The sequence below is a fragment of the Rhinichthys klamathensis genome, unplaced genomic scaffold, assembly GCF_029890125.1.
Source record: "Rhinichthys klamathensis goyatoka isolate OS25496 unplaced genomic scaffold, OSU_Roscu_1.1 h1tg000059l_1, whole genome shotgun sequence".
NCBI classification, from domain to species: Eukaryota; Metazoa; Chordata; class Actinopteri; order Cypriniformes; family Leuciscidae; genus Rhinichthys; species Rhinichthys klamathensis.
Genome location: NW_026606604.1, coordinates 2,434,879 through 2,448,227, shown reverse-complemented (window position 1 = coordinate 2,448,227; position 13,349 = coordinate 2,434,879). Strand labels below are relative to the sequence as shown.

Below are 13,349 nucleotides of genomic sequence, written 5' to 3'. Positions count from 1 at the left end.
CTGACTGTGCCTGAATGTGTTCAAAAATGTGAATCTAAGGTTTTTATTTAAGTTGCATGTGTTTCAGCATTCTCTATTATTATTCAAAGAGGTTGAATGCATCTATAGGATAAGTGAACACAAGGCTCACTGTCTGCACACCTGCCAGGATACAGTTACACACTGTTAGGTGGAAACGAAGCTCCTCGTGTCGTTTGCCTTCATTCCGCTGCTCACATTCACGTCGTGGTCACAGACAGGTATTTTAGGGGGAAACAGTTTCAACAATGCAGGGTAGGCCTACCAGCATTTGAGATTACCGGTCCAAATGAAAGACTGTATGCCATGGAAACAGCGCGAGAGGAAGGCGGGAAGGGGAGCGAGGATGATGCGGCCCGGGAAGACGCCACAAGTGTGAGTAATTAATACTGCTAGACCCTTTGAATATCACCATGGTAAACCTAGATAAACCAAAATAACAATTTTTGATATTGTAGTCAATAGTCACTTAGTAAAAGTCACTTGAGTAATTGTTATTTACTGCAAAACCACAATATAAAATACTATGGGTACCGTTATCCTTCAAATAAAGAAACAATGTTTATTTAGTTAAGTATTTTTGATTGCATTTTTTTATGACTGGTGGTAAGTTCTATAGTTTTATTGTAATAGTAATTTCAGTAAAAGTTATTTTGGCATAAACTGCAGTATGGTGATTTATGTGAGAGTAAAACCATTTTGACCTCTGTTAAGGCGGCTATGAAGTTATTGGCTTGACATTTCTCAAATAGCCTAGTATAAGCCTCGAAAAAAAATTTACTTAACGATTTGAATAAAGCCCATAACTGCATGAAAGTGGGTTTATCTGAATAGGCTATCATAAGAATATACATAAGTGATCGCAGTTTATTTGTTGTAACCTGCCTCGATGGATGTGTATGTTCTCACTATGTTTAACTTGGCGAAAGATTGGGACCGTCTACAAAGAAGGTTCTTACTAAAAACGTTCAATGACTCTGTCATCGGAAGTGTACGCAAAAAAAAAAAAAAAAAAAGGAAATTAAGTGTGCTCCAAGAAGTGAAACACAAATCTATGTGTGAACATTGCTCTCTTTTTTTGTTTTTAACTGTGACAGGGCCATTGTACGTTTTTCTTATCGTTTATATTTTGTAGATGGTCCCTATCTAAGCTAGCCCACTGTACCTGCTATTTTTGTACATCAACATCATTTAGAGGCATTTCGAAATTAAATTAAATTTTAACTCTTGGTTGTCTTTGAATAATATTTTAGCTTTATTTTCCTCGGAAATACCGTGTTACCTCGTTGTAAATGAAATACGGCGAAAGAGATGGGATGACATCATGTAAATAATGCATGACTGAAAAACCTCAATGAACGCGAGAGTCATTGTGATGGTACCGAAACAAATGATTCTAACTTACCTCTCAGAAATATTTATCCACGTCTGGTAAAATTTTCTTGCAAAAAAAAACTGTGATATCATAGTAGCTACAGTGATGGGATTAGTTGATAATACCACAGTACGTTGGTATCTATCTATTGCATTAAAAGATTTTTTTTTTTAAAAATATCATGGTGGTAAAATGATACAATAATGCTCCATGGTGTTTCTAAGCAAAATGTCTAAAAAAAAACATTAGCACCATGTCCACTAAACCATGACAGTAGCCTACTGTATCATACCTTTTTTCTTTTTTTTTGTAAGTCAATGTTACATGTAATTGTGTGTCTAAATCTGATTATGGGATAATTGTTTAACTGTATTAGAAAAAGTTCACTTCTTGTTGTAGCAATAGCTGTAACCAAATATTCAAGATTGGGGTTGACCAGTTGATGACCCCATGTAGTGTGATTATAGCCCTTACCTGGGAATAGTGTAGACATCAAATCTATATTCATACAATTTATACTCAAGAAAACCCTTAAATGCATCTATCAGGTTGATGGACAATAGATAGAGATTGCGGTAATTGGTTGTAATAATGTATTATGGGAGAAATGACTGAGGCAGTGCCCATGAGTCATTGTGAATTCAGAGTTAGGTGGATTTTGTAACCCAGTTGGATCTCTCTCAGAATTACTGAGTGGCTTTACCATGTAACTCTAACCGCTCAATGCAATAATATCTGTTTGTGATAAGACCACACAACACACACCTTAAATCCAAAGCCACTGATTTCCCACTCATTCTCCATTTGAGCCAATTAAAATGTGAGGCCGCCTTTTCTCTTCAAGAAATGTAAAACATCTGGAGTCCTGAAATGACATCAGCACTTTGGTGGCAGAACATTTATATCATCTTGTTGTGACTAGCATTGTGTAATAAAATTTTCAGAAAGTTACTGATGAAAGTTATGATGGCAAATTACTATAATCCAGGTCATCACACTTTTGATTCTAACAGTGGTTGGCTTTTTTCACCAGTGTGTGTTTATTGCATCAGGTCAGAATGTGATACATACCTGTGGTTTCAGGTAGCCGACGTGTCCGTGGAAGTGGCTACGGTGGACGCAACTCTTAATAAACTATGCAGAAGATACAACAGACGCAGAAGAAGAGCAAAAAAGCCAAAGAAGAAAAACCCAATATTGGATCTACAGAATCTGGCCATCCTCATTACAGTGGTGGTGTTTGTCATTGTGGTGATAATGTGGTCTCTTCTGTGGGTTTTTATATGTAAGCTCAACACAAACATATACATATACATACCCTTGTGAAAAAGAAGTGCGCTTAATTGTATTGTGTAGACTTGTAGTCTACTTACAAGTAATCTAAGTATAATAATCAAAGTATATTTAAAAAAAATATATATGCGCAGATAATATTATGAATTAATTTAACGACCACTTAAGTGTACTCAAAGTAAAAGTACTGTTTCTTAAACACTTTTAAAAAGTGCAATTTGTAATAATGTCAAATTAAAAGCTTTAAATTACATTTTAAATCATTCACAATCAATCACACTTATTTTGATCTGACATAAAGCCTATGTAAAGTACATGATTATAATTTCTTTTTTTTATATAATGGATTATAATAATATTTATTATACAAATTATAATTTAAAGTTATCGCATTTTAAATGTATTAAATTGCAACTTTATCATTATTAAAAATGTGTAATTACAACAAATATATTTAAATACATGACACAAGTTTCAACAGAAATTACATGAAGTATATTTTAACTGATCATAAATGCTTGTCAGTACATTCACTTTAACCATATGCCTAAGACATTTAATGTCCGAAATCATTACATTCAGGTGGTACTTAAAAATTTATTTTAAAGTAAATGATTTCCTTCTTTTAAAAGTATGCTTTTTCACAAGGGTATACAAAGTTATGTCCACATATCTAATTTAACTGAAGTGCATACTATGTATTTTGTAGTCCGGAGAGAGAGCAACAGTGGTGTTTATTTTGCTGGTATGTTCCGTGTTGCCAACGTGGAGTTTATACCAGAGTACAGGCATGCTGACTCGAGTGAGTTTGTATCCATGGCTAACCGCGTACAGCATGTGGTGAGTGACACAGCAAAAATATGTCATTAGAATAAAAGGCCTTCAAAAGCCATTGTCACAATCACTTTAATATTTATCTTCCAATAAGATAACCAGCGTATACCGAACGTCATCAGTGTCCAGACTCTACAAACAAACCGTCATCTCTGATCTGAGGTACAGCTGCTCCAGTACTACTCTGCTAGATGGATTTACTTCATTAGGTCAATTGAGATGTCACATGGTTACAATTACCTCTCACCCCATCAGTAATAATAATCAAGGTGGTGTACTAGTGCATTTCTGGATGATCTTCGTGGTGCCGCATCTGAAGACTCCAGCAGTGTGTGAGGAGTGCTTGAGTGCCATCCTCAGGGACTCTGTGCTTATGAGTCTGAAGAACAGGTCTTCAGTGGGCTCCCTGCAGGGCCTTCCTGTGGACATCGACTCCATTCTTGTCAATGGTAATCTTAGCCACTGTTACTCCTTCTCAAGTGCCCCCCATTTTAGCAAGACAGTACATATATGACATAGCCAAAATAAAAAGGTTGCTTCTCATGAGTCCTTCTGACTAACTAATTTTACACAATGTTAAATGTTATGTACATGTTTCTTGTTTTGTTTTTTGTGAATTTCAGCTTCAGAAGCATTATTATGGTAAATTTATATATGTATATTGTCTTCCCAGTTGCTTTACGCTCGGATTACACATCAACAGCTGTGGGTGAGTCAGTCGAGCCAGATATTTACATATGACCGGGGTTGTGTGCAATTTAGAACTGAATTGAGAAGCCTTTAAAATGTCAAATTTGAACCTTAACGTACATTACCATTCAAAAGTTTGGGGTTGGGGAAAAAAAAACGTTTTTGAAAAAAGTAATTTATTCTCACCAAAGCTGTATTTATATGATCAAAAATACAGTAAAAACAGAAATATTGTGATTATTGTAAATTGTAATATTATTACAATTAAAAATGTCTATTTTCATATATTTTAAAATGTATTTTATTCCTGAAATCTCAGCATCATTACTCCAGTCTTCAGTGTCACATGATCCCTTCAGAAATCATTCTAACATGATTTTCTGCTCAAGAAACATTTCTTATTATCATGTTGAAGTTGTGCTGCAAAGAACGATTATTTTATGAAAAGAAAGATTAAAAAACAGCATTTATATGACTTCTACAAAATATTTATATGAATCTTTTGTAAATTTACTGTCACATTTGATCAATACATACACATATTTCTTTGTTTCATTAATTAAATGTCATTTTGTGGACTATGGCATAAGAACATTTCCTACATGCTCTAATTTTCTCCAGTCTTTAAAATAAAGCAATGGATGTCAATATTTATTTTTTATAAAAGCAATTATCAAATGAATTGATTTAATTATTAATTAATCAATTAAATCTTAATTAAAAACTGTTTTAATGGCTGTGTTCAGTGTTTTGACAGAATTTTATAGTTTACAAATATAAGTAGAGAACAAAATCTTTCTACCTTTTTGGAAATAAATGTTTTATTAATATTGTATTTATTTATGTTTTGCAAGTTGATTAATGCAATTTGTGCAAACTGTGTTGAGTTTCTCTGAATGGCAATTCAGTCAATTTCACTTGCAATACATTTCAAATCAAATTCCAATTCAACATCCTGTATGCAAATTCAATTCAAATTTACAGTTATAAAATTCAGATTTTTCCCAACCCTACAACAAACACCTTTTAAATGTGTATTATTATTATTATTATTAACAGAATCTTGTTTCTGTAATTCTATGTTTGATGGGTTCTGTAATCATCTCTCTGTGTGTATAGGCTCTCAGTGTGTGGATAAGCTGTACGCAGGTGTTCCTGATGTGAGTGTTCCCCTCAACGTGTTCTCTTCATGGGGAAGCTTGAGCTGCTACATCAAACTGACAAGTGCTCCTGGCTCAGTCGTCCGACTCACTGTGAACAGCTTCAGTATTGACCCTAGTGACTGTGTCTATGATTCCCTCACCGTGTATGACGCTCTGCTTCCTATGAGAGGCATGATTCTCTACAGGTTTGTGACAGAAGGGAGCGGAAAGATCTTGAAGTCAGTCTTGATTGGGTTGGGGGAAATGAAGGACAAAATAATCTGAGATGATCAGTGTAATTTTCATGCATTCTCTTCAAGGTTTTGTGAATCAGTGTCAGCCCCGATCTCATTGGTCTCCACCTCCAATGTTATGCTGCTCTCATTCAGACTAACACAAGGCAGAAAGATCTTCCGAGGATTCTTCCAGGCTCTCGTGGAGGAGCGTGAGTCCTTCGACTAAAGTATCTGTATGTTTGTGTCTGGTGATGCTGAGCCTCTTTTGTCTTTCCCATACAGAGTGTATAAATATGATAGCGTTACCCGCTGGCCCAGGTGATGCTGGAGTGATAACCAGTCCATTCTACCCCAATCTGTTGCCTCGTCAGTGCTCCTGCTCCTGGATGTTTCAGGTACTGCACCCAATCAAAAGCGTTTTTTTTATGTGTAGAGATATTATCCACCGTATTTGATTGACAGAGCGGTGTTTTTTGTTGGCTGTTGATGTATCAGATGCCCAGCGGTCCTCTGGGTGTAGCTCTCAGGTTCCAGAACTACATGCTTAAACTAAAAGACTTGCAAAACTGTGAACACGGCTGGTGGAAAGTCAATGAGATCATGTAAGTGCTTTGTCAAGGGTACATTTCACCTCATTTCTGAGTCAGTTATCTTTAGGGTTTTTTTTATTGTATTTTTTCTACATTTCATTTATTATAGGAATAGTTAAAAGTCATTTTTTACTCACCGATCGCTATGAAACGGAAGTTGCGATAGTCTTTTCTTCCCTATTGTGACGTATATCCGAGTTAAATGGCTTCTTGAACAGGAGAAAATTTAAGGCGGGACTTGATTTTGTCCATCAGGAAATTATTGGATCATTGGATGATTGTGGTTTGCTATTGTTGTGATGTCATGTGAGCGACAGGTTGTCCCGACCTTCGCGCCAGTAAACACATCATCAGAGAAGAGAAGAGATGTCGCTTCAAGAGAGGGAAGTTATTTTGATTAAAGGTTATGAGAGCACATGAATTAAAAAAAATAAAGATGTATTTTCTCTTTTTCGTACAGCAATAGTTCCCACTGACCAAACACCAAAAAAAGGGCCATAAAAAGGGTCCATAAAACACAATTTTTGTCCCACATAAGAAGGTCAAACAGGTTTAGAAAGACATGACGGTGAGTAAATAATGACTACTATAACTATTCCTTCAGTGTTGACAGTATGTGATATTTATCAGGTCTGATATTCAACGTTTGTCAATTGGTATAGAAACAACTGTGATTGATTTACAGATATTGTGGAAATTACATTGGCCACTCAACTGTCTTCCGTATTCCCGCTCAAAACCCTGAAGTGGTTTTCCGCTGCAGTTCACGAAGTGCTGACCAACCCTTCAGTGCCACTTACAGCAGTTACAACACCAGTCAGCGTAAGAACAATGCTGCTGAAACAAAAGAAATGGAGAACAATTTCAAATAGTCCTTTTTCTCAAGTAGTACAATCTGATTTACGAGCAAAGGAATAATATTTATAATTATATGCCAGTAAAATGACTCATGGCACCAAATGGGTTTACTCTGGTCTTGTTTGTTTCTCCTAGCATGCCCAGAAAGTCACTTCTTGTGCTCTACAGGCCTGTGTGTGGAAAAGTTCAAGCGCTGTGATGGACTGGATGACTGTCAGGATGAGAGCGATGAGATTTTTTGTTGTATGTAAACCACAAAATCATGTAATCCAAGTAGTTCTACTATAGTAAAACAAGTAACAAACTAGTATTTCATGTTAGTTTGATATACAGTACTATAACTGCTTCTCCACCGTCAAACCATTCTCGTTGCTTAACCGTTCCATTCCCTACCGATCCGGCCCAGTTTATGAACCTGAAACGCCTCGATTGTAGTCTTGAGTTCTCTTCCGGGAACGTACATGTCACAATATTCCTAATTTAAATAATTCCCGCCCAAAGCATTCAAAAAAAAGGTGCGAGGCCAGGTTGAGTTTAGCAGTGTGTTGAAACTTGCACTTAAGGCGCTTGACCAATTATAACACACTGGTCTTGCTGACCAATCAGAGGTTATTGGGCTTCATAGAGACCGGAACTAAACAGAGCGTTATAGACAGACTGGGAAGAGAGGTGCTGCATATCTATGGGTGCTGCAACAATATAAGATATTTGAAAAATAATGTGATTTATGAACATTTAAACATGAAATCCTATTCTAGTAGTCCCCAAAAACAAAATCAAGACTTTGAAAAAAGGCATAATAGGTGTCCTTAACATAATTTTAATTAAAATGCTAACATATTTTTGAATTTATTTGTAGTATTAGAGGTACATATCAGCTTAGATAGGAGGGTCTTTGAATGTTGTCTTAAATGCAAGAGAGAAAGGTAGAAAGGTTGAGAACTACTGGTTTACAACAATATCTCGGTATTTCAAAATAGTATTCATGTGAATATTCACTATTTTATTGTCTGTAATATCTATCTGACAGCTAAACCTCCTAAAATCTGTGGGGGTTCATCCCCTTTGCACCCATTATACATCTGTAATGGAGAGATGGACTGTTCCAGTGGTAAAGATGAGACCAACTGTACTCAAGGTAATGTGAAAACTATTTTAAAAACTTAAACTTTGATAAGTGTCAATTGTTTGTACAGTTATTAATGTGTTGGCTATGCAGAGACTAGCTGTTCTGGAGTCAGTTACCAATGTGACAATGGAGCCTGCATTCTTAAGAAAAATGCAAAATGTGATGGCTTACCCGACTGCTTCGACCGCAGTGATGAGAAGGACTGTGGTGAGTTTTACTGTGGCAACATCCAAAAGCATCATGTCACTCATCAGATTGGTTTGTAGACATTTAAACAGACAGAACTAGTCCTAGTCGAAATACATTTTATGTCTGTTTGAGTTTTTATTAGTAATCTTTTATTCTTAAATTCAACTATTACTAATAAAATCTCCTTTGAGCCAAACAATCAACAAGATGGTAGCTTCAAATCCATACGAGGTATTAATACGGAATCAATCTGACTTCAAATGTATTTCGGTCACAGAATTAAAAATAATATACGTGAATCATAGAATTAGACACATCTTACATAAAATGATCAGGTTTTTTGCTCTCGCTGACATTTTTTGCTTGCACTTTTAGCCTACTTTCTTCCTGCTCACGCTTTGGTTTTCTTTGCTCTCATTTGTCATTTCAAATGTTGCAAAGAAAACCAAACTGTGAAGAGTAAGAAAAGAAAGCAAGCTAAAAATGACTGAGAGCAACAAAAAAAAAAACCATTATAGTAGAAAAAGAAAGCATTAATTTGCAGGCAATTTTATGCTTTCTTTGTTTTTATTTTCTTTCTTTTTTTGGTTCATTTCCTTAATGTGTCTATATATATACACATACTAATTGGCTCCTCTCCACCAATAAGCTGGTGTGTGGTGGGCGTTCTTGCGCAATATGGCTGCCGTCGCATCATCCAGGTGGATGCGGCACATTGGTGGTGGTTGAGGAGATTCCCCCCTTCTATGTAAACCACTTCGAATGCCTAGAAAAGTGCTATATAAATGTAACAAATTATTATTATTATTATAAAACATACAGTCTCTCACTTCCACCAATATGGATCAGTGATTTTGATGACATCACTCTGCACTTCAGCTTCTCATCAGATTTTCTGTCTAATCTAAAGCGTCCCGTACGTTGGCCCTCCCTACATTATAAATAGATGCTGAAGCTGCTGCTAAAATCGGTCACTTGTTCACACATTTACTATTTTCTACATGGTGAATGGCACAAAGGGGATAGGGAATTACTCAGACAGTGTAAATATGCTTTCCATTGGGGCGAATGAAGTCTGGTTTCACGTTAGTGTCACACGAACCGCCCCGCCGCAGCTCCGGTCCAGAGACACGATCGATTGCACAGAGCGGATCATATGCGCGAGTCGGTGCAGACCAGAAAACGCATCGGATCCATTTGAATTCTGCACAGAATGCTATATTTTAAAGCGATATAGAGGAGATTAGGAGAAAACTGCGGCTTTCTCTGGCCGAGCTGTGAAACTAAACGCTACTGGCTATTTAAAAAAAGAGGAGGAACTGTTCAATATGTCCAGCCTTGTGTTCCTGTTTCAGTGGAAAATGACATCAACACATTGAATAATACTGCACGTTTCAAGGCACTTCAGTGGCCTTTAAGATTCACATTGATGCTATAAATCAATGAAGTTTCACGTCCTTCAAAGAGACTCCAAAACTTAATTTAGGACCACCATATTTTATGACTTGCTAGCCACTCAACCTAAAATATCCTCCATATACTATGATGATATTGTTGCTATTATTATGATCTATAGACCTTTTTACAATGGTTGTCTTGAAACTATGTTTGGTAATTGGTTGAATCAGAGGGAGATTACAGGAGACAAGCTGAGCTTTGTTCATGGTTCATTCTCTTTCTAAACGCTCGCTGGTTTTATTGGATTTGGCTCATTAGATGCACCTGTCATGATTGAACAGTTTATGCACATACAATGTTTGGAATAATTAAGATTTTTTTGAAAGAAGTCTCTTATGCTCACCAAGGCTGAATTTATTTTAAAATACAGTAAAAACTGTAACATTGTAAAATATTATTACAATTTAAAATACTCTTTTCTATTTTAATCTATTTTAAAATGTAATGTATTCCTGTAATGACAAAGCTGAGTTTTCAGCAGCCTTTACTCCAGTCTTCAGTGTCACGTGATCATCAATCATTCTAATTAATTTCTCAATTATTATTGCATTGAACATTCTTTTGACCAGTAGTAGTGTACACACCTGTATCAGTGTACACATTTATACATTTTTGATGGCTGTACACTAACACACTTTTTTTATCTGCTTGTGTCTTATTTGTTTCCATATGATTTGTAGCCTGTGGCAATCCCACCCCTTTAAAGCGCATATTTGATAGCGCCTCCCCACAACAGCGCATTGTAGGTGGGATCAATGCGGTGGAAGGAGAGTGGCCGTGGCAGGTCAGCATGCATTTTTCTGGTCAGCTGTATTGCGGAGCATCGGTCCTCTCTGATGAGTGGCTCATTTCTGCAGCGCACTGTTTTAGCAAAGAGAGGTGAGGAACATCAGGTAGACCTAAACTGTAGAATATCAAAGTTATTCTAGCAGGTAAGTAAACCATGAAATTTCTTAATGCAGTTTGAGCAAGTGTGATCTTTCAGGTTGTCAGATCCACGTATGTGGATGGCTCATCTGGGCATGCTAAACCAGGGAAATGCCAAGCATGTGGCCGAGATCCGTCGAATTGTGGTGCATGAATTCTACAATGCAAGAAATTTTGACTATGACATTGCCCTCGTGCAGTTGAAGAAGGCCTGGCCCAGCAGCCTGGAACAATATATCCAGCCCATCTGTCTGCCGGCCCCTTCTCAAACCTTCACTGACGGGCACCGCTGCTGGGTCACCGGTTGGGGTTACCGTTCTGAACAGGGTAAAGAGCTCAAAAAACAATGACAGATGATGTAAACTACTGTTCAAATGCTGATTGAAAAGATTTTTTTTGAAGAAGTTTCTTATGCTTACCAAGGCTGCATTTATTTGATTGAAAATACAGTAAAAACAGTAATATTTTGAAATATTATTACCAATTAAAATCTACTTTATTATTTTTTCAAATGTAATTTATTCAAAGCTGAATTTTCAGCATCATTTCTCCAGTCTTCAGTGTCACATGACATTTATTATTATTAATAGTATTGAAAACAGTTGTGCTGTTTACTATTTTTGTGAAAACTTTGATGAATAGAAAAGAACAGTTGTTATTTTAAACAGAAATCTTTTGTAACAGTATTAATGTCATTACTGTCACTTTTGATTTGTCCTTGCTGAATAAAAATATTCAGTCTTACAGACCCCAAACTTTAAAACAGGAGCGTAACTAGAAAAATAAAATCAGTTTTATAGGTCTACAATAAATTACAATGAAATAGCATATTTTCCCTCTGTTTATACAGATAAGGTGCTACCCACAGTATTGCAGAAGGCAGAAGTTAGCATTTTAAGTCAGAGTGAATGCAAGAGAAGCTACAGCCCCGTGTCACCTCGCATGCTGTGTGCTGGCGTGCCCTCAGGAGAACAAGATGCCTGCCGGGTGAGGGGAGATAACAGGCATTGGACTTGGTCCTGTCTTATGAACCAAACATAAGCTTAGTATCTAATTTCAGAGCATTATTAAAGTACTTTTGATTGCAGGGGGATTCGGGTGGTCCTCTGTCCTGTCAAGCACACGCAGGTAGCCGCTGGTTTCTGACGGGCATTGTGAGTTGGGGTTCCGGCTGTGGCAGACCCAACTTTCCCGGAGTTTACACCAGAGTGGCCAAGTTCATAGATTGGATCCAAAGACATATTTAAAATGCAAAGCCAAGTAAATCCACCTTATAATTCAGTCTGTAACTTAACTCATTTAAAACAAGCCATTTTCACCTAAACAACAACTAAATGTGTTATTTAATGGTCATTCAATCATGTAACACCATTATAATACATTTGTCTTGAACAATAAAGTTATTGTTGGTGTTTTTAAGTTTAACATGTATACTATATAGTGTAATACACACACACACACACATTTTATATTAAATGTAATATAATAGTTTGTAATATAATAGACCATTGGTGCCAATGGTTCTACAATCTACTTAGGCTTAGTTATGATGCTTTTGAGAAACACAGCCCTGGACATTTCACTGTTGCACATGGCAAAATATGGGCTGCACTTTTTTTGCAACAGCTGTTTTTAAGTGCAAATTGCTCTTTATAGCTCATTGGCACCATATTCCGATTCAAAATAGTTATTACGAGTATTATATTAAAAATGGCCTTGGTAGACTTTAATATCAATACATTGCGAGAATGAATAAACATTTCATATGGATTTCTGTGTTGGTTTCTGAACCTTTAATTAAAAAACATTGCTCAAAAGACTTGGACACAAAGAGCTGGATACGAGAGAGCTTAAAAAAATACCTACTTTGTAGATAAATATGGTCATTAGTAATAATAATAATTAATTATTTTAATAATAGTCTATATGAAACAATGCTTTAATATTGTTTTTGCAGTGTTCGTTTTGTTGCTAGGAAATCAGTAATTTATGTCCATTTGTCCATATTTCATATAATTAGGCAAATTATCGCTATGTGATGATACGAGGCCTGATCACCATATATCATTATTTTATAAAAAATTAGGCACAACAAATTTATTTTAACATAGTTGCATTGGCATAATACTGAGTGTCCATTTACACGACACAGTTTTCAACTAAAAAATATTTATTAGGTTAGGCAGTTCATTTACACAACAACAGGGTTTTGGGGGACTGAAAACTCGAAACTTTTGAAAACAGGTTTCAAAGTGCAAGTTTTTGAAAATGATACTGTTTATTGTCTCCATGTAAACAAAAATTGTAATGCTGTTTTATGCATTCCAGGTCAGTAGTTGATGATGTCACCTTGTAAATAAACACTACATGCCTATAAACTATAAGCAAACGCATGACGTCATCGTTTTCACACATTCGCGTTTTTGTAGTTTAAACGGAGACAATAACGATATCTTTTTCAACCCATTTTCAAAAGTTTGCGTTTTTAGGCACCCAAAACACCTTTGTCGTGAACGGCCAAAACGCATAAAAAGTTTTCAGTTTTTAGTTGAAAACGGTGTCTTGTAAATAAATAAAAAACACCCCCACCCACCTCAAGGATGACAAAGC

At 36.1% G+C, this 13,349-nt stretch overlaps 1 protein-coding gene across 1 annotated transcript; it reads left to right on the top strand.

Annotated features, from left to right (window-relative positions):
• Positions 1-64: 64 nt before the first annotated feature.
• Positions 65-12,279, top strand: tmprss7 (transmembrane serine protease 7). Its single transcript, XM_056248932.1, has 18 exons — positions 65-393; positions 2,477-2,678; positions 3,396-3,526; positions 3,615-3,682; positions 3,776-3,969; positions 4,194-4,229; positions 5,330-5,558; positions 5,673-5,797; positions 5,871-5,983; positions 6,084-6,190; positions 6,864-7,000; positions 7,172-7,279; positions 8,067-8,174; positions 8,256-8,372; positions 10,493-10,691; positions 10,798-11,066; positions 11,590-11,726; positions 11,828-12,279. Exons 1-18 carry the CDS (start codon positions 325-327, stop codon positions 11,984-11,986), a joined length of 2,508 nt encoding a protein of 835 aa, XP_056104907.1. The 5' UTR covers positions 65-324; the 3' UTR covers positions 11,987-12,279.
• Positions 12,280-13,349: the final 1,070 nt, after the last annotated feature.

Coding starts and splice junctions, on each gene's coding strand:
- tmprss7 (XM_056248932.1), top strand. CDS start 325: ATGGAAACAGCGCGAGAGGAAGGCGGGAAGGGGAGCGAGGATGATGCG. Junction 2,679..3,395: donor TCTTCTGTGGGTTTTTATAT/GTAAGCTCAACA, acceptor TGTATTTTGTAG/TCCGGAGAGAGAGCAACAGT. Junction 7,001..7,171: donor CAGTTACAACACCAGTCAGC/GTAAGAACAATG, acceptor TGTTTCTCCTAG/CATGCCCAGAAAGTCACTTC.